Here is a 27038-nt window from a genome sequence, read left to right as displayed (position 1 = left end):
GTCATTTATTAATAAGTTCTTGTAGTTTTCCCAGGTACATGTGAGGACTTTTATTCTGAATTGTTGGCCTCCAGGTGGCCCCCGGAAACGGAGAGTCACTGTCTTTAAGTGCGGAGAGGCAGTTGAGTTATGTCTACATTGGTTAAGGCAATGTCTAGTAAGTATTGTACGTCTGATTTCAGATTTGAACGTAATGCGTGCGTCTTCTGAAGTGCCATATTACGTACTCATACGGGCAATTGTTTAATCGCGATATGTATAGATTATAGGAATTCATATCAATGGTTTTTTTGTTTTTTGGGGGTTTATAAATTTTGCAACTGACATTAACATCGGGTAACACGGTATCCCGCTATACACGATCCTACGCTCCGTTTCAGACAGCAAACACTGAAAGACGACGCTGAACATTGGCCTGATCTTCACTTTGTGGGCCACTGTTTCACTACGGTTAATCGTACTTTATTGTAGCTCAGCCCAGCCGCACTTACGCCGAGTTAACTACTTGACAGCATGTATGTGTTGGTTGCGACGTGCTATTTGCCTCTCTTGTATGTCACTTTGTACAAAAGCGACAGTTAAATACGTTAAATACAATATAAGTGTTTTCCGCAAACACACACACACACTTAAATATCGTTTTTATATTGGTCTGAGTGTTAACTGCTAGGAGTTCAGTTTGACTTGGTCCAAAACGACAAAGTTCTATCACTAGGTGGACTTCGAGAACTAAAGCAGTAAAGGCAGGCGAACAACTGGAGATCGGGAGTAAGTGACCGGTCTGATTCATGGTGCAGAGTTCCGCCTGGCTGTGGTGCAGCTCAATGTTACGAAAGTGAAGGCAGACAATCTGAAGAGAGCACAGGAGCTGGTGAAAGAAGCAGCAGGTCAGGGTGCAAAAGTCGTCGTTCTGCCCGTAAGTATCTTTAACCTAGCATAGCAACATACAACATAACATCAAACGGCAGCACTGGCCAGCCAGATCTGTTGAAGTATATGTGTCACTAATGAATCCGGTGACTTGTCTTCTCCTCTGTGATTTGCTCCCTATAGGAGTGCTTTAACTCCCCTTATGGGACCAGGTTTTTCCCTGAATATGCTGAGAAGATCCCCGGGGAGTCGACACAGGCTCTATCACGGGCGGCCAAAGAGAACGGCGTCTACTTGGTTGGAGGTAGAGACCTTGCCTACCAGCTCTGTGATCAATCAGTCAACTTTTACACTTAAATTCTGCAGTTACATCCAGTTACATCATGTAGGTGGATGTGTTTGGTATTGAATTGGATGATTGAGGTGTTTATCGTGCCCATTGCAGGGTCTATTCCGGAAGAGGATGGGGGAAAGCTGTACAACACTTGTCCCGTCTTTGGGCCGGATGGGTCCATGCTGCTGAAACACAGGAAGGTTGGGCACCATCTCGGTGGATGATCAAAGTTCTCCCCCTGCTCCCTCCCCCCTCCCCCCTGCTCCCTGCCTGGTCTTGTCACTCACACATACAGCAGAAATGCTGTGCAAATGTGCAAATAAGCCCCCTTTTCCCCCTAAAGATCCATCTCTTTGACATCGATGTGCCCGGGAAAATCCGCTTCCAGGAATCGGAGACGCTTAGTCCGGGGAGCAGTTTGTCAGTCTTTGAGACACGTGAGTTCCACCCCTTCGCTCCACCTTCAGCTGTTAGGCACAGCGTGACACGACGACTGTGTACTTCACAGAACTCAGACCAGCAATGTTTGCATGACAGGTTCAACTCTTTAACTACTACACACCCTGCTGGCCGCATGTAGAACTGTTTTAGCCTATTGCCTGTTTCTCAGCCCTCTCGTTTCTCTGTCCTTTGAAGCCTTCTGTAAGGTAGGCGTCGGGATCTGCTACGACATGCGGTTTGCTGAACTGGCCCAGATCTATGCCAAAAGAGGTAAGGCTTCATATCACTCACTGGTTTCCACCTCATTCCAGCTCCCAGCACAGCATTATGCTTGCCGGTCCTTTATGTGTCTTACCAGGCTGCCAATTGGCTTGAAACTAAAAAGAGCAACGACTCAGGTGGGCCCAGCTTGCATGTTTATCAGGCCAGGATGTTGTTTGTTCTCCTATAAGTTAAACTGTTAAAGCAATATGTTGCAAGGACCCGTGGTAGCTGAGCTTACAGCAAGCCATTTATATAGAGGTGTGTGTTTCTCCTGACAGCATATGTTGATTCTTAGGATGTCGGTGTATGATGGCAGTGTGGAATAGCCTCATTCTGGTGGGAGGTTAATTTCTGCTCTCACCTCTACAGGGTGCCAACTGCTGGTTTACCCTGGTGCCTTCAACATGACCACTGGCCCGGCCCACTGGGAGCTCCTGCAGAGAGGGAGGTGAGTGATTACCAACACCCCCACAGCGAACTGATGGTTTAGCCCTGGTGCATCGGACTTGCACAGGGACCTGTAGACCTCTAGGTAGCTCCTTGTTAAAGTGCCTGTATACGTCAAACGACATCCTGACAAAACAAAATCGAACACGTTGATGAGAACAATCTGTCACATGCTTAAAATGAGGCTGACAGTTTGCACAACACTCACAGTTACATGCTAATGAAACACACTCATTCCATGGTTATAGCATTTACTATTAACAGAAATACACAGATATACATATTAATTTACAATTTAAGGTTCGGTGCAGTGCAAAGCAGGTTGGCAACTGCAAAATTAGTCCTGTTGACCAATCCCGCCATGTCACTTTTATATCAGCCAATCATAGACAGTGGGTGGGACCCAGAGGTGGAAATTTCAGGTCCAGAAAGTACAAATCCAGACCGTGATTTAGCTTCAACCAATCAGTTGAGCATAAAGAGTGACAGTTACAAAGTACTCCACTGGTTGGTTGAAATAAAATCCTTTTCTGGATTTGTACTTTCTGGACCTGACATTTCCACCTCTGGTGGGACCAGAACAAACAGAAGACCACCTCGGGGGTCCTACATAGGTGGTGTGCCGAAATGGTGATCACTGTGGTGATTACGTGTCATATGATGTCGTATTGCCAAAACCACACCAGCTTTAGTGTAGTTGTTAGTATTTCTGCCTGTTGGATGGGCAGAGGTGGGTAATTTAGGTCCAGAGAGGAAAAAGTCCAGATCAAGATTTTGTTTCAACCAAACAGTTGAGTGTAAAGCAGGAGTAGGGAACCTGGTCCATGAAGTGCCGGTGCCAGTGCGGGTTTTTGGGATGACCTTTCAATCAGCCAGTAATAAAACAGTGATTCTCAGCTCCAGTCCTGTCTAGTTCCCCACCCCTGGGATAAAGATTCACAGTCACACAGTACTGGACAGGTTGGCTGAAACAGAATCTTGGTCTGGACTTGGGAAACCACTGTTCGATTCCTCGACAGGGAGACTGTTTTTCTTCTTCTCGTTTTCATTAAGAGAATTCCCCCCCCCCCCCCCCCCCCCGAGATAAATTCCTGTCTTGTCGCTGATTTCCTGCCCCTTCATCAGGGCGCTCGATAACCAGGTGTACGTGGCGGCAGCCTCCCCAGCCAGAGACGAAGCGGCTTCCTACGTGGCTTGGGGCCACAGCGCGGTCATCAGCCCCTGGTCAGTGATCCTCCTGCCTCCCTGTGCGGATTGTAGGACTGTAATGAGGCAGACGGGTTGTGTGGCCGTTAGTGTTTTCTGACACGGTGCTTTACCACACTCTGGAGTTCATGGATGTATTAGCGGAACGTTTAACCCAGACTGCAAAAACAGGGACATATGGTGAGGCCTGTTTGCTGAGGGGTAACCGGTCTGTGTGTGGTGGTAGGGGAGAGGTGATTACGAAAGCTGGAGTGGAGGAGACTGTGCTCTACGCCGACATTGGTGAGTACTGCTGCCCTTCCATAGCGGTATTGGATATTTATACATAAATTCTTCAGATGGCCCACTGCTCCTTTTTCGACGTCATCAAAACAAACCGGCTAGAGATCATTGCTTCATGTTGTTGCTGGTCTCAGTCTTTGGCTCCTAAATTATGAAATAAACGTGGCAAAGAAAATCAGTGACGAGACTCAGACCAGAGAGAGACCTGTATGCTCATGGCTGACTCCTGAATGCCATTTCATACTTGACTTTTCCGCGTGCGCTTTCAGGCTGCGCACGGTCGTGTGCGGCAGCTTGTGTTCATACTACATTTGGCTGCAGATGCAGACGGTCGCGGTCGCTGCTGCGTACAGCAGTTATATTCCACCAGTCCAGCAGAGGGCGCATGTACTGCAACAAGCACAAATACCCGTTTCACTACGCTGCTTGTAAACCTTTCTGAACAGTTTTAACGTTATCAGTGAAGGCTTGGTCAGTATTACAGTAAAATGTGTACTGTGGGATTTTGTAATCCTTACGACAAAATTAGTCAGGATCCCCGCTCCCGCTGCTATTTGGTGAATTTTATCGCCAAGATTTCAAAATACCAGAATAGTGTTGCTTTTCAAAACATCATATAACCTCGGCATAATGTCTGGACAGTATGAAAACCTAGACATGGGGATACCTACGACCCTCCTCATTCAGCTGCTCACCATGACCATTACAGCAACGGCCTGTTCTTTCTTTACTTTTTAGTTGTTGACTGATCTGTGAAAGTTGGTGCTGCCACCTACTGGAAGTAACTAGTCAGTTATCTTGCACATTCACGGTCGATATGCACAGGCGCGCAAGATGTCCGCTAGGTGTAAAAATCTAGGCTGCACACACACCGACAGTCATCCGCAGCCAATCCCCGATGATCAAATTTACATTACTGGCCCTCGTCTGCAACCAATAACGGACATGGGATAGTGAAATACGACTTGGTCTTACAGGAGACCCTTATTTTACACAACTACTGCATTACTGGCTGGTGGCTGTCTGCCACCGGCGCTTTCACCCCACATCATACGCCCTCCCCCCAGACCTGCAGTACCTGGCAGAGGTGCGTCAGCAGATCCCCATCTCCTCCCAGCGACGGGGAGACCTGTACAGCGTGAACGCACTGCCGGAGAGCTAGCTGGCACGAGAGATACCAGCAGACACATGCCATGATGTCTTCTGTGGGTGGAGAGCACTAAAGAAGCTGAAGGAGGGTTATATTCTACAGCTAGTGGGTATGGAGGTGGACCATAACCTCATCACTGTCCATCTGGTTTGTATTTAGATTTAAATATATTTGCTACTGAAGCAATTACTGCCAGATTCTGCTGAACAGGTCACATGGGAATCACACAAATGTCTGTTATTTTGAAAGTAGCAAATGTAATTTTTAAAGCGATAACTGTTTATTCCTGACAAATTATTTGTGGTGTCTGTTACTGATAGACGTCTCACTCAATATAAGAATAAAGTGGATTTCACAATTTGTTCTTTGTGTCAAGTAAAATTAAAATGAGTGGCAGTTTTTCAATTCCTTTTTAGTATAGTGGCTAGTACCCCCCCCCCCCCCCCTTGGGTATAGTGGTTAGTCCCCCCCTCCCTTTAGTATAGTGGTTAGTCGTCGTCCCCTCAGTCTCCCCACGTACACTTACAATTATGCTTACAGTTGCATTTAATTAATTTCGCTGCTTTAGTCTGTTGACTAATATGTTTATTAAATAGACAGTAATTAATAAAATGCATTGTTTATTGAATCTGTTTACACAGAGACAAGTGTTCTAACTATCATATGAAGATAAGAAGATACACATTAAATACTAAATAGTGGAAATAAATCTTTTTAACAGGCAGTGTTATTGCATTTTATATAGCATGTTAACAAACGCCTCATGCACACTTATTAAATTGCCCATTTAAAACCCTGCTGTTTTTAAAGTCCCCATCTCTGCTAGTGTGTCTCCTTTGTGATTTAATATGCTTGGAAACAAGTGCTTCTTAAGTAAAAGCAAGACAGACAAACATAATTAAAAATACTATGCCATGACATCTTTTAAAAAATTATCAGCGTTAGATGTGCAGCACCAGGCAAAAGCTTAGACACACCGAGCCGCCTACAAAAGAGAGTGACAGCGTCACATCACATGACCTGGTCACCTGACCTCAACCCAGTAGAAAAGGGTTTGGAGGAGTTTGACCAGAGATGGAAGGAAAAGCAGCCAATGAGAGCTCAGCATATATGTGGGACCTCCTTCAGGACAGCTGGAACAGCATCCCAGGAGGCCACCTCATGAAACTGGCATAGAGGAGATTGTAAGGGAGAAGAGAGATTTAGCCAGTTGTTGATATAAAATGATTAATAGGCCAGAGCTGAAAGGGTCCTGGTGTAGCCATCAGGGTAACTGCCCTACAAGTGGGTGACCCAAGCAGATCACCAGCCAGACACGACAACAGTCCTGTGCGAAAGGGGGACCTCTAGTGAGAGTACAGAACATGTGCATCTTCGGAAACCTTCGACTGTTTATGGAAATCGTCGAAACGGATCGGCCATGTTTAACTTGCCGCGGCGTTACACGGCGATAACGCAGTAAACGTGCTGTTATTCCTCACAAAATCGAAGTGTTATTGCAGACAAGGTGGAAGCGTTTACTCCTAGTCCGGATTCATCTGTCTCATGTTTCTTCCATTACGTTATTTTGGTGAACTTGAAAACAAATCTTGCAGGCGGGTTGTGGGTATGTATCCTGTAAGTTATCGGGTGCCATGGAACTTATTTGGAAGTACTGCATGATTAATACAAGTATTCTGAAATTTTTCACAAAAAGGAGATATTACAGTTGTCCTGGACTCCATCGTTTTTGGAAAAGTCGTTTGTTGCGGATTTTCTCCAAATGCAACGAGGCAAGATGTTGCATGGATTCACTGAGACCGCATTACACGGCACCCGTCACCGGTTCGCAGGTCTCCACGGCGCGTGTAAGCTTAAACCAAAGACATATCCGTTGTTTTTCCACCACCACGAGCCAACTGAAGAGTAAGAAAACCAGTCACGATGAAGGTGCTATACGGGAAGACGATGAGAACTTTGGGGAGGACGTCCTGGATGACAGCGAGGTGGAGGAGCTCTTCCTGCAGCAGGTCCCCACCAGAGTTGGCGCTGATGACCACAGGATCGTCATTGTGCACCCGGACGTTAAGTGGGGCAGTAAGAAGCCACAGCTCACTACAGGTAACACCTATTGCGCGGCTTCAGACAAAAACAAACCAGACCCAAAATATTTAGGAGCCAAATGTTTTTTTTGACTGTCCATCACATGCCAAACGTGAAATAAATAAAAAATACTTACATCGCACATTTTGTCTCCGGTCTACCTCACACTGCCTTTTCTTTCTCCTGCCTGAGCTGTCTGATCTGACTACCGTTGTCTTCTGCATTGTCTTAATACATGTCTGTATCGTTTAGGTTTGTACTTAATACTCCATGAATACATTCTCTCATTTTTTCCTTAAACGAATGCAGTGGAATTATTATTGATGACGGAAAAGTATTCCGATATCTCACAGAAGTCAATCCCACCTTTGCGAGAGTCCATGTCTGCTTTAGTTTTTATTTAAAATTTTCTTGGATTGTGAGAGGTGAAACTAGTGGCAAAATAAAAAATCTAACCGTATAGATCATTTTATTCACCATCTGGAGCCCTGTAATGACAGGCGGGTTGCATGATAAATGATCAGTTTGTTGCTACATTTAAGTAGAAAACACAATGGAAAACGTGATTGAGATGTGTAACTAAGATGACATTTTATCTGTTTGGAAGCTGACCTCATGATGGCGGAGGCGGTGGGGTTGGTGAACACCCTGCAGAACTGGACAGTTGTGGACAAGATCATACTCTCCACAAAGACCCCTGAGAAGAGGACTATCTTTGGGAAGGGGAATTTCAAAAGTCTTACAGGTGTGGAAGCCCCACGCTGCTTGTGTCATCATTTCCATGTGTGACCTTCCAGGTCGGGCTAATCCACAGAGCCACAAATGGTCCAGCTCTTTCGGTTTTGCTTTCAGAAAGGATCCGACGGCTGCCGCAGATCACTGCTGTGTTTATGAACGTAGAACGGCTGAACCCTCTGTCCGAGGTAAGCTGGTGCTCGGCTAAGCTGCCCTCCCATCAGACCTATGTGCCTCTCTGATGGCCCGATCGCTGAAGGCCTGATTGCTGAAGGCCTACTATCTCCTGCATGTGTGCTCTGTCTCAGCGGGAGCTGGAGGAAGCCTGGGGCCTGACAGTCTTTGACAGGTACTCTGTTGTCCTCCACATCTTCCGCTGCAACGCCTGCACCAAGGAGGCTAAGCTGCAGATCTCCCTTGCTGAAATCCCCCTTCTCAGGTAATCATGAGGATCCCAGATCTGCTCATGTATATCTGAGGGCAGTCAGTACTGTCACACACTTTAAGGTTATAGACAAACATCTAGGTTTGCTTTGCATTTACTGAGATTTGTAATAATTCATTAATGTTTTTTTTTATTATTATTGTAGTTGTTCAAATCCTACCGCCATCTAGTGGCCAGGCTGCGTAAATGATTTCTGATGTATTGTTTGGATAATAATAGCTGGCCATGCCTTTGACAGGTCACGCTTGAAAGACGAGCTGTCAAACTTGGACCAGCAGGGAGGTGGCTCTAGATACATCATGGGATCAGGTGGAGATTGTCGCCGCTTTTTTTGACCTCTCAGAGGGGCACCAGGAAGCAGTGTAATGATTAATCTTGCCCCCCCCCCCACACACACACACACCCCTCCCCAACTAGGTGAGACGTTCCTGGAGGTGCAACAGCGGCTGCTGAGGGAGCGGGAGATGAAGATCCGCTCTGCCCTGGAGAAGCTGCGGAAGAAACGGCACCTGTTGCGCTCCCAGCGCAAGAGCCGAGATTTCCCCATCGTCTCCGTCATCGGCTACACTAACTGTGGTGAGAAACGGGGGCTGCGCTTGGCCCCCAGTGCCTGGCCACTTTCTGTTCTAATAATGCTTTATACCAAGGGCTATATTTTGTTTTATGCCTCATAATTAATTTAAATTAATTCACAACAATTGGTATAAACAGCAGCTAAGAGTAAGAACATGCATTGGACAGTTTGGGACTGCTTATTGTAATTAGTACAGTCAATTAGTACAGTGTTAATTACACCTAAAATGTAGCCTCAGTCAGTCGGTCAATGACTGTGCCAGTCCTTATTAAACTCACACTGAGATATCGCCCTTTCAGGAAAGACCACTCTGATCAAAGCCCTGACGGGAGACAGAGGTCTGCAGCCCCGCGACCAGCTCTTTGCCACCCTGGATGTGACTGTACATGGCGGCCAGCTGCCCAGCCGCATGCCGGTCCTCTTTGTAGACACCATCGGCTTCTTGTCCCAGCTGCCCCACCAGCTCATCGACTCCTTCTCTGCCACCCTGGAGGATGTGTCCCACTCGGTAGATCCCAACGTTTACACGTCGTCATTCATGGTTGATCCCAGGACACGTGACCCATGACCTCCAATGTAACGTCGTACTTGACTTGGATGTCCTCACAATTTCACTAGAGATGTCTTCTTCCAGGACCTTATAGTTCACGTCAGAGACATCAGTCACCCCGAGACCCTGAGCCAGAAAGTGAACGTGCTGAGCATTTTGAAGGACCTGCAGATACCTGAGCGTTTGATGAACTCCATCGTGGAGGTGCACAACAAGATAGACCTCGTTGACAGGTAGGAAGGTGATCCAGATGTTGCCCATGCCGCGAGTGGAGCAGCTCTGCGAAGCTGAAGGACACTACCTCCAGTGTTTAGAGGTGCATTATGTCTTTTGCCGTCTTCAGTTACCAGCCCACAGAGCAGGACGCCATTGCGATATCGGCTCTGAAAGAACAGGGCTTGCAGGAGCTGAAGGGTGCAATAGAAACGGCGGTGATGAAGGCAACCGGCAGACAAGTTCTGACCCTCAAGGTGGACCTCAGCAGCTCGCAGTTAAGGCAAGCAGTTCCTAAGTTTTGACTCGACAGCATGCGTCACGTGGCACAAAATGGGTTCGTGCTTGGGGTACATGATATTTAAAAATTGTCAATCACAGAATAATTTTTTTCCGATAAATACTGCAATATTTATGGAACAAATAAAGACTTCAAACTTACCCAAAATAAACAATAGACAAATAGAACTTATCTGCCAACAGAGCCTGTCAAATAACTCGGTGGTGTTGCAGCGGACTGGCTGACAAATCACTTTTTCTCACTCTCATCACTTTTTTTTTATCATCTCTGTGAAATCCAAAATGTTTCCATACAGCGGAAAGCAAATAGCTTGTTGACCAGCCTTTACTCGCTTTTCTGCTCCCCACTCATTTTGTTAAATTTCTCACAAACGCGTCTATGGCTGTGACTTAAACCGCAAGCATGAAAATGATCGATTGTCTCACAGAACACATGCACAAGCATCAGCAGTAAACTTTAAACTGATTATTTGATGTTTAGGCCTACTAGACAATCCGAAAAAGAAACGGTCATTAAAATTGCAAAGCTCACTATGTTTTGTTTCCTATGACAGAATAAAAATATTTTAGTGAAACTTAACCCCTCCCCTTGCTTGCGATTTAATATCAAGACGGTATGAAGATATGGCCTGATTCAGTCCAGTTGACTATCACGGTGCTTGCGATGTGAGAATCATGTGCACATAACATGCAGCATCAGTATTCATGTCGCACAGAGCCCAGCCCTAGTGTGTGTGTGTTAAGCAGAGTTCAGGCCAAACGATCTGGGCTTGTGCTGAGAGGTAAACCCTTTGTCCCACTTTTAGTGGGGTCTCAGTCATGTCCGCTTGTATCCCCACAGTTGGCTGTACAAGGAGGCCGTGGTTCAGGACGTAGATGTGGTGGCCGAGGAGGGGACGGCGCTCGTGCAGGTCATCATCAGCACAGCCGCATACGGCCGCTACAGGAAGCTCTTCCTTACTAATTAGGAGCGTGACGATGGCCGGTGCTCCCCCCTCCCCCCGGTGGTGTGCCGCCTGCTGCCCGGCGACCTCGCCATCCTCTGCACGGTTACAGGGACAGGCACCGCGTTCCCTTTGCTCAAAAGCATAATAAGATGAGGAAACCCAAGAGCGGGGGGATGTTCCAGGAATCAGGGTTTCTCAGGCGGCTGGGTTAGCTTAAGCTAGAGGTAATGATCGTCCGGTAAGGGATTGGGTAAGAGGCCTGCTGCCATGGGAACGGATTCTGTACCTTAGCATGGTGTTTTTGCTGCATGTGACAATACTGTAGGTCACATGATCAAGGAAAGGAAGTTAAATAAAATGAACAAATGAAAATGTGATTCTGTTGCTCTAAACTGAAAGTTTATTGTATGTATTATAATCTATGATACGCAGTTATGGATAAATAATATAAATATATATAACTCCTTTAATTTCTACAAATTAATACTTTAAATATATAACTATGCAGTGCTGCATATAAAAATATTTATAAAGCACGTTTCTAGCCGTTATTTCAGTAAGGAGAGGGAAACGTATATGGAAAGAAGGATGAATATAGCTCCTGCTAGGTATTATTACAGTGGGCTTTACAAAAGCTTCTTATTGAGATCAATGACCATTGAGGCAAAACGTTTCATTCCGACTACAAAGTCTCCGCAAATGATATTCAGGCAGGCTCTCCCTAGCCCGGGACTCTGAGTCGGCACCCATTCCAAAAAGGCGGAGTAACTCCTCGTTGTCAGGCTGTTCAGGGACTGGCAAGGGTGAGTCACAATATATCTGGCATTCTCTGTGAGATTGAGTCCGGCCACAAAAAATCCATCTGTAAGACACAAAAAGGACGCGACGCCGCTCAGCTGGATGGCACAGAATCCCATCCGTCACCTGCTAAGGGAACAGGCCACGTGAACAAGACTGAGCAACAATACAGATATTGTTTTGCGAAATAGACGTCACTCAGCACCAAGACTGAGTGACTTCAGCTGTGATGACATCTGAGGCTTCAGTACTCAGCCCTTGGGTCGTAGGTCACTGGATCTCAGTCTTTTAAATATGGAAATAAAGTGTAACACTGCTTATAGTAAGCGAAATATTCACCATTGAAATACAAATGACGAAATGGGAGATGATACATTTTGTATGTAGGATCAAGTCACTAACCAGGCCTCCCAACGCGCTTCTGGGCTTCCAGGTATGCAATGACTTTTTGAGGGTCCAGCTCATTAGCCCACCAGTAGGGGATCTGATGCCACAGTTCTTCATAAGAGGAACCTGCTTCATGGTCATAAGAGACTATGACCTGATAGCCCAGTTTCCACATGATCCCCAGCGAAGGATTTACCTGAAACAACAGTGACAAAGAGAGCCGACTGACCTCAACAACCTAGTTGGTTTTGTGTCCCTGTGTTACATAATTTTTATGTTTCCCAGAGATGATCCACCCATTTTAATGAACTGGTCATCCGTTCAGAGTCACAAAGGTGGGAAATTTAGGTGGGACGTCAAGCAGGGCACTAAGGCTACAAAAGACACCTGGCGTACAGCCGAAGTATTTGTCACCAAACACCAACTGGAGTGCCCAGTGATTATCAAACATGGGTGGAATACCTGGCTCAAACCAGTAACAGCGCAAGAAGACACAACACTGCCTACTCTGAAAACCGTCCCTCACACTTAACAAATTACATCACTAATTACTTCAGAAGAAATGTTTGAAATCTTAACCGTTTGCACCTCGTATTTGGAACAACTTAAACAAACACCTTGACCCTAAGTTAAGATGATCACTTACCGTGTTAGGACAAATTTTGTCCCCGAACAAGTTAATGATTAAACCAATCAAAAGCTTGTGGTGCTCGTCATTCAAACCATCAAACATGGAACATGCAAGAATAACCACTTCCTTTCTGTGAGATTTCAGCCAGGCAGCGATATCGCTGAGAGCGTCCTGGTTTGAAAAAGCAAACAGCATTTATCAGCAACTGATCATTATTTAATTTGCCACGAATTAAAGGTGCATAAAAATCCGCCCGTCCTTTTTACTCACTTCCACCGTCAGGAGGGTATAAATCCCGTGAGCAAAGTAAAAGGCACAGGAGAAATCGCCTCTCTTGTGTGCGATCCGTAGGTCTAAGTATCGTATACCGGCGTCGAGCTGGGCAGCGACCTGCTGTTCCTACGAAAGCCGGGTAAGCAGCTCCAGTTAGCATGTGGGATCGAGGGACGTGTCTTTGACCCGTAAACCCTAACAGCAGCGGGATACCTGCGTGGTCCCCCACTTATAGAGACACGGGCGGGTTATACACGGCACGATGAAGTCCATCACGCTCAGAATCGGGGGCTCCGACACCAGAGGAGAGCTGCGGTCCAAACAGTATGTCATGGTATCGTGACTTCCTGCACAAAAAGGACGTTTAATCATGAGATTTTGTCCGTATTACTATTACAAAAAAAAAAATCAGATATGTGATCATTTGCTTGCAACTTTTATCCCGATCACTTCTAGAAGACCGTCCGCGGTTAATTAACGTGAGGAGACAGAAGCGCCCTCCGTTCGCGGTCGGGTTACAGGGTCGAGTTCAGCATCCCCATCGCCTTTACTAACCTGGGATCGCAAGACTGCTCAGAGGAATATTCCATAGATCTTCGGGTAGTTGGGACATCCAGTCTGCGCAGTCCGACTCGGTTCCTAATTTCACCTTTCCTCTTGTGCCCTCCATGCTGTCAGAACAAACAACCAAAGAAATAGCGCTGATGGTACCGATCCGTGTGTACTTGGCGTGGTTCACTTCATTTATTGCGATTTCAAATACGGAGTTCTTAAGAACAAAATACAGACACCCGGTATTAACGAAGCATAGTTATAACTACTGTATCTGTTACACATCGACATGCAAATGCGGAAGTTGTGAATATAATAACCTAGGCGGCTTCCGTGTCAACGATGTAAAATCAAGAATTCTCTTACATGAACCCTTACCGTGTCCTTTGGCATTAAATTAGGAGAATCAAACTTAGGGACCGTCTACATGTTCCATATTTCAAAAATGCACTTCGTTTTAATTTTAGTAATTAAAAGTAAAAGGAGCCTGTGATGTGTGTGTGTGTGTGTGTGTGTGTGTGTGTGTGAGAGAGAGAGAGAGAGAGAGAGAGAGAGAGAGAGAGAGAGAATAACACATTGCAGGACTCATTAGCAGGTAGAATAAAATCCATTTATTGCAACACTAGAAAAAGGCACATTCACTGCAGATGATACGTAACCATTCAGTGATCATTCGTAAGACTTTAGTGCATTTATTATAGTTAAAACATAAATTATTTCAAGAGAGCATTGCAATAAATATAAACGAAATGGCTAAAATGTAAGGTTGGTGAATAATGAAAAAATTCCAGTGCTGTGTGTTTTTAGACATTGCTTCGGGAGCGGCTCAGCGGGCAGTGTTCTTCCTGTGACGTCCAAAAACGCGCATTTAGGCTGACCGACGACGCTGAATTACCCCCAGTGGGTGAGCGCGTTGATGTGTATGGACCTTAGATGCACTGTCAGCATCGTACCCTAAGACGCATGAAAAGGACACCACCCTCGGAGGGTCTAGTCAAATAGATTTAGACAAAAACATTTAAATACAAATTAATTTTATAATGCATTTCTAAAGAACCAAAACTCAAGTGTTATTTGTGCATCTACAAACATACCTCCTTAAAAATAAAAAAAGTATCATCACATTTATGTTTTATTCAGATAGACCCAATTAACTACGGAGGCTTGCTGAAATACAATATACAATCCAGCACGCACAGGAAAATTAGAAAATTGATATTGCAATTCGTTTTTTGGTTGAGAAACACGTAGTTTGTTTTTGCAGGCTTCAGTTAGTCAGGTATGGCTAATAGTTAGCCTGGGATGATCTGAGAAACTATTAATTGCACGCTTTCATTTTCCTATCAAATGAGCAGAACATCATAAAAATAATGTTTGCGGTAGAGACCAGTACAAATGTGCTTACCTTAATTATTTCAGGGCGCCGAAAAACAACAGCCCACTCTAACGACCCACACATTAGCGTCGCCAAATCACCAGACCGCAAACACTTCGCGCAGTATAACAACATTAAAAAACCTACTTACAGACAGTAGTTCTAAAAACGGTCTCTCAACACCTCAGACCCAAACTATATTCAAGTACGTCAGGGGTCACGTGTAGATCCTGCAGTCCTGACCATAACAGACGGCGGTCAATCATACCCTACCCTAAAATTATTTGTACGAAATGAATAAACTAGACATGCTTTATTAACCTAGGCAGTATGCAGTGGATATTTACTGTGTTGTTACAAGGATAAGACTGTATTTTCATGCAAGGATTTATAACCTAAATATCTGCCAAAGCCAAAATTTAACCAATTTTTCCACGAGTTTTAAGTTGATATATATTCTTTAGCTAGTTGGATGCTTAAATTTATTTTTCCTGTAGGTATGTTAAGAAGAGGAATCTTAGTTTTGTTCAGAATATGCGTTACTAAGGTTTTAAATATGATTCATGCCATTAACACCCAGCAACACTTCCTAAATATGCATTTGTGCTTCATAACACTGTCTTGTGCGTTGTCATACATTACTTTAATCTTATGTGTGCCCTGTGCAAAATCTGTCAGCAAAACCTTGTCCTGCAAATCTGTAAGCCTATCAAAAGTCATGGAGTTCCATTAGTTATGAACAGCCAATCATTCCCATTAGCATGTAACTGAGCACAGACAATGTATGTCATTGTGGTGGGTGTTCGAAATCTGCACTCTAGAAGACGGTCGTGGCCTTGCTTCAATTTGCAATCCATCCCATGACTTTTGGGGGGGCATCTTATGTGTCCTATTTGGATTTGATCTTTAAAGGATACACTAAATGTTTATTGACAGATGGAAACACTGAATGATTCAGAACAGCCTGGCCATTAAATCCGGTTGAGCAGTTTCTCATTCAGTGCAATGACTGTTGGCACCAGGTGACTCTCTGTCACAAAGTCCCCTGCTATGATGTTGATGGAGCCAGGATTGGACCCAGGACATAAGCCCTTGACCCACTCCAGCAGCACCGGGTAGGTGGACATCACCAGGTCCTTCAAGGACTCAGTAGGGTGCGAGAAGATGTACTTCAGGTCTTCTGTGAGGTTAATGCCGGTTACATAGAAGCCCCCTGTCAGCAGTAAAGATGCATATCCACCTTAAATGAGTGAATCGGTTCATTTTAACAAGACTGCAAACCTCTATGCATATTCACCAATGTACGGTCACAGGGAAGATGCCAAATTCTTGGCTCCTCTCTGGATCTGGGCAGATTGTTCACCCTATTCTCTGCCTGAATGATACACTGTCATATAACATCGAACACTGGGAAGGTGTAATTGTGTGTGAGGCTGGGTGAAGTCCTTCCCCCTACCTGGGCGATCCTGCTGTTTCCTTCGCTTCTCAAACTCCTCAATTAGAGCTTCTGCTTTGCACTTGTTGGCCCACCAGTAGGGGATGTGGGACCAGAGCTCATTGTGTACGTTTTTAATGTTGTGCTCGTAGGAGACGATCACCTGGTAACCCAGCTGCCAGAGGTTCCGCAGAGTTATGGGTTCCTGTGGGACACAAGCTGGTCACTGACTGTGCAGGTATGTTACGAAGGCCTGAGGCCGCCTCCCTGCACAGGAAGCCATGAGATTAATGAAGCTGCAGGCATGGATTTTTAATTTTAGTCTAATAGGCAGAAATAGGCAGGGAAAGCAGTTCATTTATTTACTGGAATATTGGGACACCTGGCCATTACACCCACAGGAAACTTTATGACACCTCATTCTAAACCCATAGGCATCAGTATGGAGCTGGTCCCCCCTTTGCAGCTATAACAGCTGCCACTTTTCTGGGGAGGCTTTACACAAGATTTTGGGTGTGTCTGTGGGAATTTTTGCCCATTCATCCAGAACGGCATTTGTGCGGTCAAGCACTGATGTTGGACGTGAAGGCCTGGCTCACAATCTACATTCTAGTTCACCCCAAAGGTGTTAGATGGAGTTAAGGTCAGGGTTCTGTGCGGAGCAGTCAAGTTCTTCCACGCCAAACCCACCCAACCATGTCTTTATAGACCTTGCTTTGTGCACTGATGCACAGTCATGCTGGAACATAAAGGGTCTTCCTTCCCCAAACTGTTCCCACAAAGGTGGTAGCATAGAATTGTACAAATTGTCTTAGTATGCATAACAAATGCTCTTGCCCAGAAGTGTGGCAGCTATTTTAACTGCAACAGGGGAATCAACAGGGGAACCAACTCCATATTGATGCCTGTGGATGTAGAGGTGATGTCATGCATGTTCCTTTGAGTGTAATGACCAGGTGTTCCAATACTTTTGTTCCTATAATGAAGAAACACAAAATGCATTGATCTGTCTGCATATGGGAATGTGCTACAGTTATCGCTGTTACATTAACAAGCCTGGACTGGCTTCAGTTCCCTTGGAGCAAACAAGTAAACTATCAAATAACATTCTGAAAGGATACACAGGATTATTCAATTTATGCTGAACAATCAGGAACAGAACCTTCCGGATTATTCCTACCGTTTTTGGGCACAGTTTTGAGACAAACACGTCTTTTATGGTCTGAATCAGAAGGTTGTGAAAGTCCAGGTTGAGCTCCAGGAAGTGACTGAAGGACAAGATGACCACCTCCTTAGGATGCATGTCCAGCCACTCTCTGATCTCCTTCAGGACAGCCTAAGAAAAAGGCAGATGCTGACTAATCGGGAAGCACATGGCAAAGCTTACAAAATGCAAGGGACTCTTATTTCTTGTATTCAAAACTTACAACAATGTTACTGGCAAAAAAATAAATATTTTCCAAAAAACTGCTACACCAATGTTACTTTACATTATGGTCAATAATTTCTGGTATCAAATTAATTACAGTTTATTAGAATGTAGCAAGTGATGCATCTTGGGAAATAAAAATTCTTAGACATTGATATAATGGAAATTTAAGAAATTCCTTTCTGAGCAGTTGCCAGAGCTCTGAGGTCGAGGGTCATCAGCCCCCACCTCTACAGTCACTGTGGTGTAGACGCCGTGGTAGAAGTACAGGTGCGTCGAGCTGTCGTTGGGTCGCCGAGCGATCCTGAGGTCACAGTACCTCACCCCACAATCCAGCTGCTCCTTCACACTGGTTTCCTTAAGATGCCAACAAGGACAGACATACTGAGTATTTTACACCTCAAGGTGAATGTCCTTTTTTCATTAACATTTTGTGATAGTTTTTTTTTGTAGTTTTTTTAATCTCTTCTTTTCAAACTAAGAATCATTTGCAACATGAAAGCACCAGAGTATGGCTTTATCTGAATCTGCAGTATTTTCACCCCTTCAAACTAATTTCACTCACCAAAATGTTTGTTCTCCTAGGCATGCTCTCAGTGAAACATGGACGCAGCTACTAAAGCCCTGTTGAATCCATTTTTGCTACCTTTGCTGTCATTTCATTCTGGTTTAATCATTGCTAGTTCTACCAGTCAGTCAACAATCGCCTGCACCCACCTACCAATCAGAGGTTCTGAAGGAATCAGAAAGCAGCACTTTCAATTAACACTTTGACCAGTTAACACAGGAGGCACACCAAGCCCGCTGTACTAGGACAGAGGCATTGTGGGTAAAGTAATACCTGTATGCACTTAACCAGCCCCTAGGTGGTGCTGTCACCGAAGGACCCCGGGAAAACCATCCCGGCTGATTTAAATCTTGCTTTATTTTCTAGCACAATTACTGCTCTCTTTAAGTGATGTGTGGTTGCCGTGGTTACATCTTGGCGCAGTTTCTTCTCTATATCTAGCTGATAATATCCAACAGACACTAGCAGCGATTAATGGTGTAACACACGCACACTACCCGTCACGGGTCCTACCTGCGCCATCGCCCACCTGTACACAAATGGGCGAATCAGGGGTTTCATGTACTTGTCCAGCGTCTGAAGAACATCGGGCTGTGCCAGGTCGACTGGAGACCTGTCGTTTTTATCCAGACAGTAAGTTATTGTGTTGTGGCTACCTACAAAACAGAGACATGCTTTGCCAAAAGTTGAAGATCAAACAGGCTTTTTCAGTGACAGAAGTCACACGAATAAAGGCGTGCGTGTCATTGTTCATACAGACTACCTCACAGTCAGTAAAATTTCCTCCCAACTCAAAATCCTGTCATTTATTGTCAATATTGTTAGCACATTTAAATAATCAGCCACTCAGGTTTTACACGCGGCTTAAGGCGTTTCTCCCCAATGAAGGTATAGCACACAAGGGAGCGACCCTATATACCCTCGATATCATTTCAGCTTCTAAAACGTCCTTAAAAGCAATCTTACAGTTTCTTATTGTGGTATCTCTGCTCGCTGAAAGCGACTTGAACCTCCATTAATGAAGACGCCCATCTATTCGACCGCAATCCAGTACTGTCATTCCGTGGGCGGATGTGAACGTGGTGTAGTATAATCGATTACCTGGGATAGCCAAGTTGCAGAGAGGCATGTCCCACAGCGCAGACGGCAGGTGAGACATCCAGCTGTCCGCCGGGAGGCCGCCTAGGGGCCCGATACTATCTGAAGTCGATCTTCCCATCAACGACATATTCTTCAGCAGAGCTCTAAATATTTAAATAAAGCGTAAGGTTTCAGTCAAAAGGCTTCAGAATCGATCTGGATCATATAGCACCGAAACTGTGGTCGGCTATGCAATAAATGTTAATCGCCTTATATTAAAACTAATAACATTGCAATAATAATTCGGAAGCATGTATTTTGTTAACAAATAATAGGTCTATTGTATATTTCGTGTAATTACTTATAATAATTATATGCGCTTACTTTGCCAGTAAGTAAAAGTAGCCATGTGATCGCAAAATAACGATCTTTTTGCGACAATAAAAATTAAATAAATAAAAGGACGCCGGCTAAAAAAAGACCGGCACCAAAACGAAGTACATGTGGGGAAAATGACCGAAGGAGCCCATGCGGTGACCCTTCGACTTCACACTGACCGATCCAATTATTAAATCCCCATTTAATTCAATTATGTAAAAAAGATGTTACAGTGATGATATTGAGAGTGAGAATTACAGCACACGCCCAGCGGGCACATGTTCGAGCGAGGCAGGCTGTCACAGCGCTGTACATCGCAGGCTTTGCCGTATTAATGATCGTATTGTACTTACGCTCTGCAGCAACGTAATGGGGCCGCACTCCGCCCGCAGGGTCCCCGCTTATCTGGATTTCGGTTGCCGGGGTCAGCAGAAGGCAGCGCCAGGGGCGCAGCCCCACTCCGGCGATCCGGGAGATGCCGCGACTGTCTGGTGCGACAGCGAACAGTGACGGCATGCCATCGGCGCTTTCCGCATGAACTGGCTTATTTTAAAATCTTCTGCTGAAACCACAACAGCATTTGGATCAAATGCTGTCTCCTAAAACTGGCTGGTCAGAAACAGCGATCCTTATTTTTGAGGGCGAAATTTGAACTTTTCCCGGCATCCAGCCATCCTAATGTGCTCTCTGTGTGACAGGCTGCAGCATCGTTAGCGAGAGGGGGCTGGAGCTACGCCTCGCCGCGACCCAATCGGACGGACCGGGGCGCAGGGCGATCGGCGCAGGCGGATTCGCATACAAACCATCAGCAGATGCTCCAGCGGGCAGCCCACTTAAAGAGCCAGAGAGACGTTTTTGCCGTATATACATTTTTTTGCATATTCATTGTTTTTTTATCGGATACATAACAAAAATCAGGAAATACGCAGACGCATTAAATATGCAGTATTTTAAGGAAATAACAGTTTGACAGCGACACTGAAACGCGCTTTTCCGCTTTGCGCAAAAGTGTGGAAACTGGAAAGGCAAACTGGAGAAACGCAGAGCTCAGGAAAATCCACAGGCAGCTCCTGACGCTGAGTTTTCGCAAATCCCCCTGAAATATCACTACTACTCCAATGCGGTCCATGTCCAGCTCAGCGCTGCCAATGTTGCAGACACATTTTGTGTTAAATTCTTTAACGTTAAAAATATATTTACACAGAATAAGAACGTGATTTTCCAGTCCCCAGAAGGGCACTTAAAAAACATCACCCATCTGTATATATGTTAATGAACAAAACAGTCATGCAAATTACAGTAAATTGTTTTATTTTTCATTGTTCATGATGCAACCACAGTAAATTTCTAGTTTAAGTTCTACCAAAATTATTTTAATATTCTATCCTATTCCACTGGAATGTTTAAAATAATTATTTCTGTCATTAAAAAGGTGTTTTGTTATTTAGATGTTATGCAATTCTTCTGGCTATATTTTATACTATGGCATTCAATAACCATGTCATATTGTGAGATTTAATGGTCTGCTGTTTACTGAAACATATCAGTCGGTTTGAGCTCCATCACCGAAGCAAATATTTGCTCTTGGAATTTAAACGGACCTTGTCAAGTTAATTTTTAATTTTATCTGCAGTGCTGCTGGTCCTGAGTCAGCTAATTTATCTGGTTGATAATATTTGCAAGGCAGGAATTAAGGAAGAAGGTTACGTAGATACCTGGATCCACAGAGCCTGACAGAATATGCTGGGGTATCTCCTCATTTGTTTATAAAATTCAAATAACACACATCTGCCTGTCCCCTGCAGCCACCACAAAATGTTATTAACAGGCAGCAAACCATTTTATGTTCCACCATAAAAAATGCAGCCCCACTGGGAGCAAAGCTAATTCCTTACAGTTCAGTTTGTTCAGGAAATTGGATGGATCAGCGATGAGTTGGTCCATCTGGAACTGGCTCAGAGCCACCTTAGCTGATTTGGTCCCAAAATGTCTGTATTAGTCAGTTCTGAGATTACGACTTTTTTTTTGTTTGTTTTTTTAGGTACACAGCTGTTGAACTGTTTTATTCCGCCCTGCCCTTCGTATAACCAGATGCCCAGTGATTCCAGACACCTTCTCATACCCGTCAGATGTGGCTCCCTTTCATTCTGGCCAGTAGCTCTGCACTGCTCTCAGCCAAAGACCCACAGCATTCATTAGAATCAAGAGAATTACGTTTGAAATCCTATTGTGCATCATTTTTGTTGTTATAAATGATCTTTTTCCTTGTTTAAATTTATCCCTCAAAAGAATATGGAGCCATTCCTTTAGCACCAAGACCGGTGATCTGTAAAGAAAAAAAAATGCAAAATTAGCTTTAATTATCATGCAAATAATTACAGATCTTGATTTGGCTGCTGTGATGTCTAAATGAAAATAAGTATGAAGGGCAGAGCTGGACTGGACCTTAAAGACGGATCCGGCCTCAGGCTGGCAGGCCAGGGCAGCATCATCCATTCCGTATGACGCCGACGTGACGTATAGGTCACAGAAATCCTTACCGCCGAAGCAGCAGGAGGTGATTTTATCTACGGGCAGCTTCACAGTCTGCATCCGTGTGCCTGGGGGATGTGGCAGAAACACACGCATGTGATGGCACACAAGTGCCTGTGCAGGTGTCACTAACCAACGGACACTCACAAACACAGGCCTGCAGAGGCACTCACAAACACAGGCCTGCAGAGGCACTCACAAACACAGGCCTGCAGAGGCACTCACAAACACAGGCCTGCACAGACACACTAGGATTCACACATACATGTTACAGAGCACTGACACAGAGACATGCATGCATCTCGCACCTGTCTGGGGGTCGATGCGCAGAACCCGTCCTCCGTTGTAACACGCCACCCATAGCCTGCCCTCCACATCAACGCACATGCCGTCGGGAATGCCCTCGTCCTTCTCCAGCCGGTACACCTCCCTGCGGTTACCTTCCCAGGCATCCACACAGCTGATTAGTCCACCCCACACCATGCCTGTACCAGCCTGACTTGTACTTAATTCTTATTCAGCGATTTCCTTTGGTAGCTTCCTGATGTGACCAGAACCAAAACTTCCGAAAATCCGGGGGGGGGGGGGGGGAATATTTCCCATCTTATAATTACTGCATCCGGTTTCATCATCGTTTAGTGCTTTCTCAGTAGCCCAGCCATTCGCCAGTCACAAATCTCGCCTTGCTGCCGGTGCAGGAGACGGCCTTAAATGTATTTTCGCCATTATTCACATCCTGCTGTTATAACTCATACAGTCAGGGATGAGACATTATGACCAAAAGCCCATTTGCCAAATTCAATTAATCCCCTAATGTAACACCACTCACTGATGCTTCCTGTTGCTACGCTGTAGTCAAATGCATCCACCCTGTAGGATAAGCTGTCGATGTAGTAGAAGGTGCGGAGGTCTGACGACCAGTCCAGGCCGTTGGAGAGGGTGACCTGGTCGAAGTGCATGTGCACAGTGTGGTCGGGGTGCAGTGAATACAGGGCACCCTGCTCCCTCTCCAGTTCCGCCGGCTTCGTCTCCAAACCCATGGTTCCTGCGGGGAGATGCCATCCACAGGGGCTCCTATCAGCGGCCACGCAGGCACGACCCACTTTGCTCTGTTCAGAACCACATGCATCAGACACCCACAGACACCGTCTGGATTTGGCACCTGCAAAAAAGCGGCCCGCCGGGTCCACTTTGCCGTCGTTGAACCGGACGTTGTCTCGCTGCCGGTCGATTTGGGCGATGGCCGTGACGGACTGCTTCTCCCAGTCTACGGCGATGAAGCGTCTGCCCTCCGCAGCCACGTACCCGCCACGCTGCCGGGGCACCACTGAGCCCACCAGATTTTCTGAATGACCAAGCATTTGGATACATTTGTTGGATGATATCTGCTTTTCTGTTTAACAGAATTCCCAATATCAACTTTAAATTTAAATGCATTTGTTTTAATACCAAGTTTGTTTTTGAGCATTTAGTTAATTTCTATATGCATTTTTAACAACATTAGATAACCAGAGAATGAAGGTTGCTCTATGGAATCAATATGATCAAAGTACAAACCTTCAACCTGGAACTCTTAGTCAGCCCTGAATCTTCTCACCTGTAGCCAAGCTCTGTATCCGATTGGTCACGGGGTCCCATCTTTTGATCTTCTGTCCAAAAATATCTACAAACAGCAGTGTGCCGTCCCCTTCTTCCCATACTGGGCTTTCTGCAACCCTGTTCCTCTCCTTTATAACGCACTCGACCTTGACGGAAGACATGATCTGAAACGCAAAGCACGATTTGTCAGCCCTGCGCCAAACTCGAACATTCAAAAAATCAGCGGGCCTACAGTAATATACACATAGGTGTGTGAAACACGCTGATTTCTGTTCCCTTGCAGTGAGTCCTACTCAGTCAGCTGGCGAAAACTTCCTCCGACTGAAATGAAGCACATGACTGTCATACGACTTCGCATAAGTGACACTAAACAGTCACTTGTTCTCAAAAGTAGGCCAGAACAAATCGCCGTAACGTGTACTTAACGCCCAATAAAATAGCAACATTAGGGAAATAAAACTGTTTGCATGCAAGTACATGCAAAACATCGACGTTTAACATCGAAAATTATGCGTTTTCTGAAATGTACCGAAGCGAACAAAAGACAACTGGCATACAAACGCCTCTGCGTTACCCCTTTAGTCCAAATCTTGTTACAAATCCCCGCAAGCAGAAAGTATACTTCTGCCTTTGCTGGGCTCAATCGCCGTGTATTATTTTCGATATGTCGAGCGCCCCTATCGGTCACCAAAGGCAGCCGAGGTGAAGCCCCGGATTCGGCGTTTTACTACACATTTTAATATACAGATTAACTCTATGGCCTGGAATACTACGTGTTCAACATAATTGCATAATGACACAGAAACGCGACGATCGTTTGTATGCAAACAATCTTGAAATCTTTCAATGTTTAACGGCGAAAATTATTTCTTACCAGCTACTATTGAGATACGGACCAGAGGATTCGATGTTCAGGTATGTGTATGCAAGTACAGGAATTGTGATCACTCTGAGTAGACTGATTATCAGTCACAATATATCTTCTTAAAGTAAACATACAGAAAAGAATAAAAAAAAAAGTGTGACAGGTCCATTAATCACCGAGGTTACAGCCAATAGCTCTCAGCTTTCTGTGTGATAAACACGTTCTCTGGTAACACATACAAAATCTAATAAGCAAGGATGAGATTAGGAATAAACAGGGGACATTTGATTTCGCTAAAACATGTTTTTCCGTTTAACATTCGTCAGCTTTGCCATAACGCGTCGGTATGTGGGTTCACAGGACTACCGATGACAGGTGGCTCTATACTCGGCCATTGCAGACCCGATCCAGCGACCCACATATGGCCTGTTTTTGCACCTTAAATTAATTCAAATTGTATGTTGTTTCCACACTACAGACTTGGCTTGAAGTCATATCCTAAGCACTATGGAAATTCTGCTCACGTATTAACGTCCAAAAATTGACGGACTATTTTATTAAATTAGGCATAATTAATCTAAGAGCAGTTTGGTTTCAGATCATCAGCTGGCATAGTGGTGACATTTTAATCTGCAAATACTAGATTTTCTGGGAAAGTTACATTCACTATATAGACAAAAGTATTGGGACACCTGGCCATTACACTTACAGGTAATTTAATGACACCCCATTCTAAATCTATAGGCACTATAATGGAGTTGGTCCCCTAGTGGTGATCTAATGGTTAGGGGCGTGTGCTTGTGACTGGAAGGTTGCTGGTTTGAATCTCCAACCAGCAAAGTACCACTGAGTTAGGTACTGCTCCCTGGGTGCTGAATTAGCTACCCACTGCTGCCTCACTATGAAATAAATTGGTTAAATGCAGACCACACATTTTGTTGTTGTGTGCTGTGCAATTAATCATGTTCACTCACTTAGTAGATAAAACAGCAACCATTCTTCAGGGGAGGCTTTCCACAAGATTTTGGAGTGTGTCTGTGGGAATTTTTGCCCATTCATCCAGAAGAACATTTGTTAGGTCAGGGATGGAGGTATTGGAGGTGAAGGCCTGGCTCACAATCTCCGTTCCAGTTCATCCCAAAGGTGTTCGATGGAGTTGAGGTCAGGGCTCTGTGCGGCCCAGTTACGTTCTTCCACATTAAACTCACCCAACCATGTCTTCATGGACCTTGCTTTGAGCACTGATGCACAGTCATGCTGGAACCTACAAAGTTGGAAGCATAGAATTGTCCAAAATGTCTTGATATGCTGAAGCATTACGAGTTCCCATCATTGAAACTAAGGGGCCAAGCCCAATCCCCCCAGTTGATCAGACTGTCAGACAGAGAAGGGTGATTCGTCACTGCACAGTCCAGTGGGGCCAAGCTTTACACCACTGCATCCTACGCTTGACACTGCGCTTGGTGATGTGAGGCTTGCATGCATCTGCTCGGCCATGGAAGCCCATTCCACGAAGCTCCCAGCGCACATTATTGTCCTGAGGTTCATGCCAGAGGAAGTTTGTTACTCTGCAGTTATCGAGTAAACAGAGTGTTGGTGACTTTTACACACTATGCATCTCTCACTGGCCGACCCTGTTCTGTCACTTTGTGGCTGAGTTTCTGTTTTTCCAAAATGCTTCCTCTTTGCAACAATACCTCCTACAGTTGACTGTGGGATACCTAGTAGGGAGGAAATTTCACAAACTGACTTATTGCAAAGGTGCCATCCTATGACAGAACCACACTTGAATTCACTGATTTCTTCAGAATGACCCATTCTTTAATTTTCATTTATAACCCTGACTTCATGTCTGGGTGCTTGATTTTATACACCTGTGGCAATGAGTCTCAATACCTTTATTTTATGATTAAGAGGTGCGTCCCGATGCATTTGTCCATGTAGTGTAAGAGGTATCTCTGTCTGAGTCAGCAGTGATGTGGCAGACTTGGTCTGTGCGTGGAGATTTGGGAGGGGGCACATGGGATTTACCACATCGCCATCTACAGCTTCTTCTTCCCTACAGCCATCTGGACTCTCTGCTGCCACCTGTCCCCACAGATCTGAACTTCACGCTAATGTTGCTGACTACCAGCACTTAGTTATTTTATTGCCATTTGCACCATCACTGCACTGTTACCAGTATTCATTATTTATCTCCGATATTTATGTATCAACCTCGACATACCACTCTGATGCTTCCATCACTGCCCATTATTCACGCTTACATTCTCAATGTGTGTCTCACTGGTCCCAT

The 27038-nt window shown here is 45.0% G+C and overlaps 5 protein-coding genes across 10 annotated transcripts; 2 read left to right on the top strand and 3 right to left on the bottom strand.

The window, feature by feature from the left end:
- The first annotated feature begins 60 nt into the window (after nucleotides 1-60).
- On the top strand, nucleotides 61-5355 carry nit2 (nitrilase family, member 2). Its single transcript, XM_048999276.1, has 10 exons — nucleotides 61-157; nucleotides 798-916; nucleotides 1054-1174; nucleotides 1316-1404; nucleotides 1548-1641; nucleotides 1841-1915; nucleotides 2279-2357; nucleotides 3482-3580; nucleotides 3789-3844; nucleotides 4912-5355. Exons 1-10 carry the CDS (start codon nucleotides 130-132, stop codon nucleotides 5004-5006), a joined length of 855 nt encoding a protein of 284 aa, XP_048855233.1. The 5' UTR covers nucleotides 61-129; the 3' UTR covers nucleotides 5007-5355.
- Nucleotides 5356-5701: 346 nt separating this feature from the next.
- On the top strand, nucleotides 5702-11217 carry gtpbp6 (GTP binding protein 6 (putative)). Of its 2 annotated transcripts, none has more exons than XM_048999272.1 (10): nucleotides 5702-7094; nucleotides 7684-7821; nucleotides 7929-7999; nucleotides 8207-8250; nucleotides 8495-8565; nucleotides 8674-8832; nucleotides 9130-9338; nucleotides 9465-9613; nucleotides 9724-9876; nucleotides 10735-11217. In XM_048999272.1, the coding sequence occupies exons 1-10, from the start codon at nucleotides 6629-6631 to the stop codon at nucleotides 10859-10861; spliced, it is 1587 nt and encodes a 528-aa protein (XP_048855229.1). In that variant the 5' UTR covers nucleotides 5702-6628; the 3' UTR covers nucleotides 10862-11217. The 2 variants fall into 2 exon arrangements, with proteins under 2 accessions (XP_048855229.1, XP_048855228.1); XM_048999271.1 differs by having other exon boundaries at nucleotides 5704-7094; nucleotides 8120-8250.
- Nucleotides 11218-13998, bottom strand: LOC125722960 (PI-PLC X domain-containing protein 1-like). 3 transcript variants are annotated; one of them, XM_048999274.1, is made up of 7 exons: nucleotides 13848-13998; nucleotides 13485-13600; nucleotides 13143-13276; nucleotides 12927-13055; nucleotides 12672-12827; nucleotides 12041-12221; nucleotides 11218-11702 (listed from the first exon to the last, which is right to left on the bottom strand). In XM_048999274.1, exons 2-7 carry the CDS (start codon nucleotides 13597-13599, stop codon nucleotides 11467-11469), a joined length of 951 nt encoding a protein of 316 aa, XP_048855231.1. In that variant the 5' UTR covers nucleotide 13600; nucleotides 13848-13998; the 3' UTR covers nucleotides 11218-11466. The 3 variants fall into 3 exon arrangements, with proteins under 3 accessions (XP_048855231.1, XP_048855230.1, XP_048855232.1); XM_048999273.1 differs by having other exon boundaries at nucleotides 13860-13998; XM_048999275.1 differs by having other exon boundaries at nucleotides 13802-13856.
- A 97-nt stretch (nucleotides 13999-14095) lies between these two features.
- On the bottom strand, nucleotides 14096-20921 carry plcxd1 (phosphatidylinositol-specific phospholipase C, X domain containing 1). Of its 2 annotated transcripts, none has more exons than XM_048999344.1 (7): nucleotides 20100-20921; nucleotides 19390-19532; nucleotides 18802-18944; nucleotides 17949-18077; nucleotides 17472-17627; nucleotides 16313-16496; nucleotides 14096-16069 (listed from the first exon to the last, which is right to left on the bottom strand). In XM_048999344.1, the coding sequence occupies exons 2-7, from the start codon at nucleotides 19514-19516 to the stop codon at nucleotides 15828-15830; spliced, it is 981 nt and encodes a 326-aa protein (XP_048855301.1). In that variant the 5' UTR covers nucleotides 19517-19532; nucleotides 20100-20921; the 3' UTR covers nucleotides 14096-15827. The 2 variants fall into 2 exon arrangements, with proteins under 2 accessions (XP_048855301.1, XP_048855302.1); XM_048999345.1 differs by having other exon boundaries at nucleotides 17472-17615.
- A 119-nt stretch (nucleotides 20922-21040) lies between these two features.
- Nucleotides 21041-24580, bottom strand: rgn (regucalcin). Of its 2 annotated transcripts, none has more exons than XM_048999346.1 (7): nucleotides 24452-24580; nucleotides 23876-24041; nucleotides 23441-23623; nucleotides 23108-23323; nucleotides 22587-22718; nucleotides 22192-22346; nucleotides 21041-22072 (listed from the first exon to the last, which is right to left on the bottom strand). In XM_048999346.1, the coding sequence occupies exons 2-7, from the start codon at nucleotides 24036-24038 to the stop codon at nucleotides 22022-22024; spliced, it is 900 nt and encodes a 299-aa protein (XP_048855303.1). In that variant the 5' UTR covers nucleotides 24039-24041; nucleotides 24452-24580; the 3' UTR covers nucleotides 21041-22021. The 2 variants fall into 2 exon arrangements, with proteins under 2 accessions (XP_048855303.1, XP_048855304.1); XM_048999347.1 differs by lacking the exon at nucleotides 24452-24580 and adding an exon at nucleotides 24407-24427.
- Nucleotides 24581-27038: the final 2458 nt, after the last annotated feature.

This window comes from Brienomyrus brachyistius, unplaced genomic scaffold (assembly GCF_023856365.1).
Source record: "Brienomyrus brachyistius isolate T26 unplaced genomic scaffold, BBRACH_0.4 scaffold44, whole genome shotgun sequence".
NCBI lineage: Eukaryota > Metazoa > Chordata > Actinopteri > Osteoglossiformes > Mormyridae > Brienomyrus > Brienomyrus brachyistius.
This window is presented reverse-complemented; position numbering and strand designations above follow the sequence as displayed.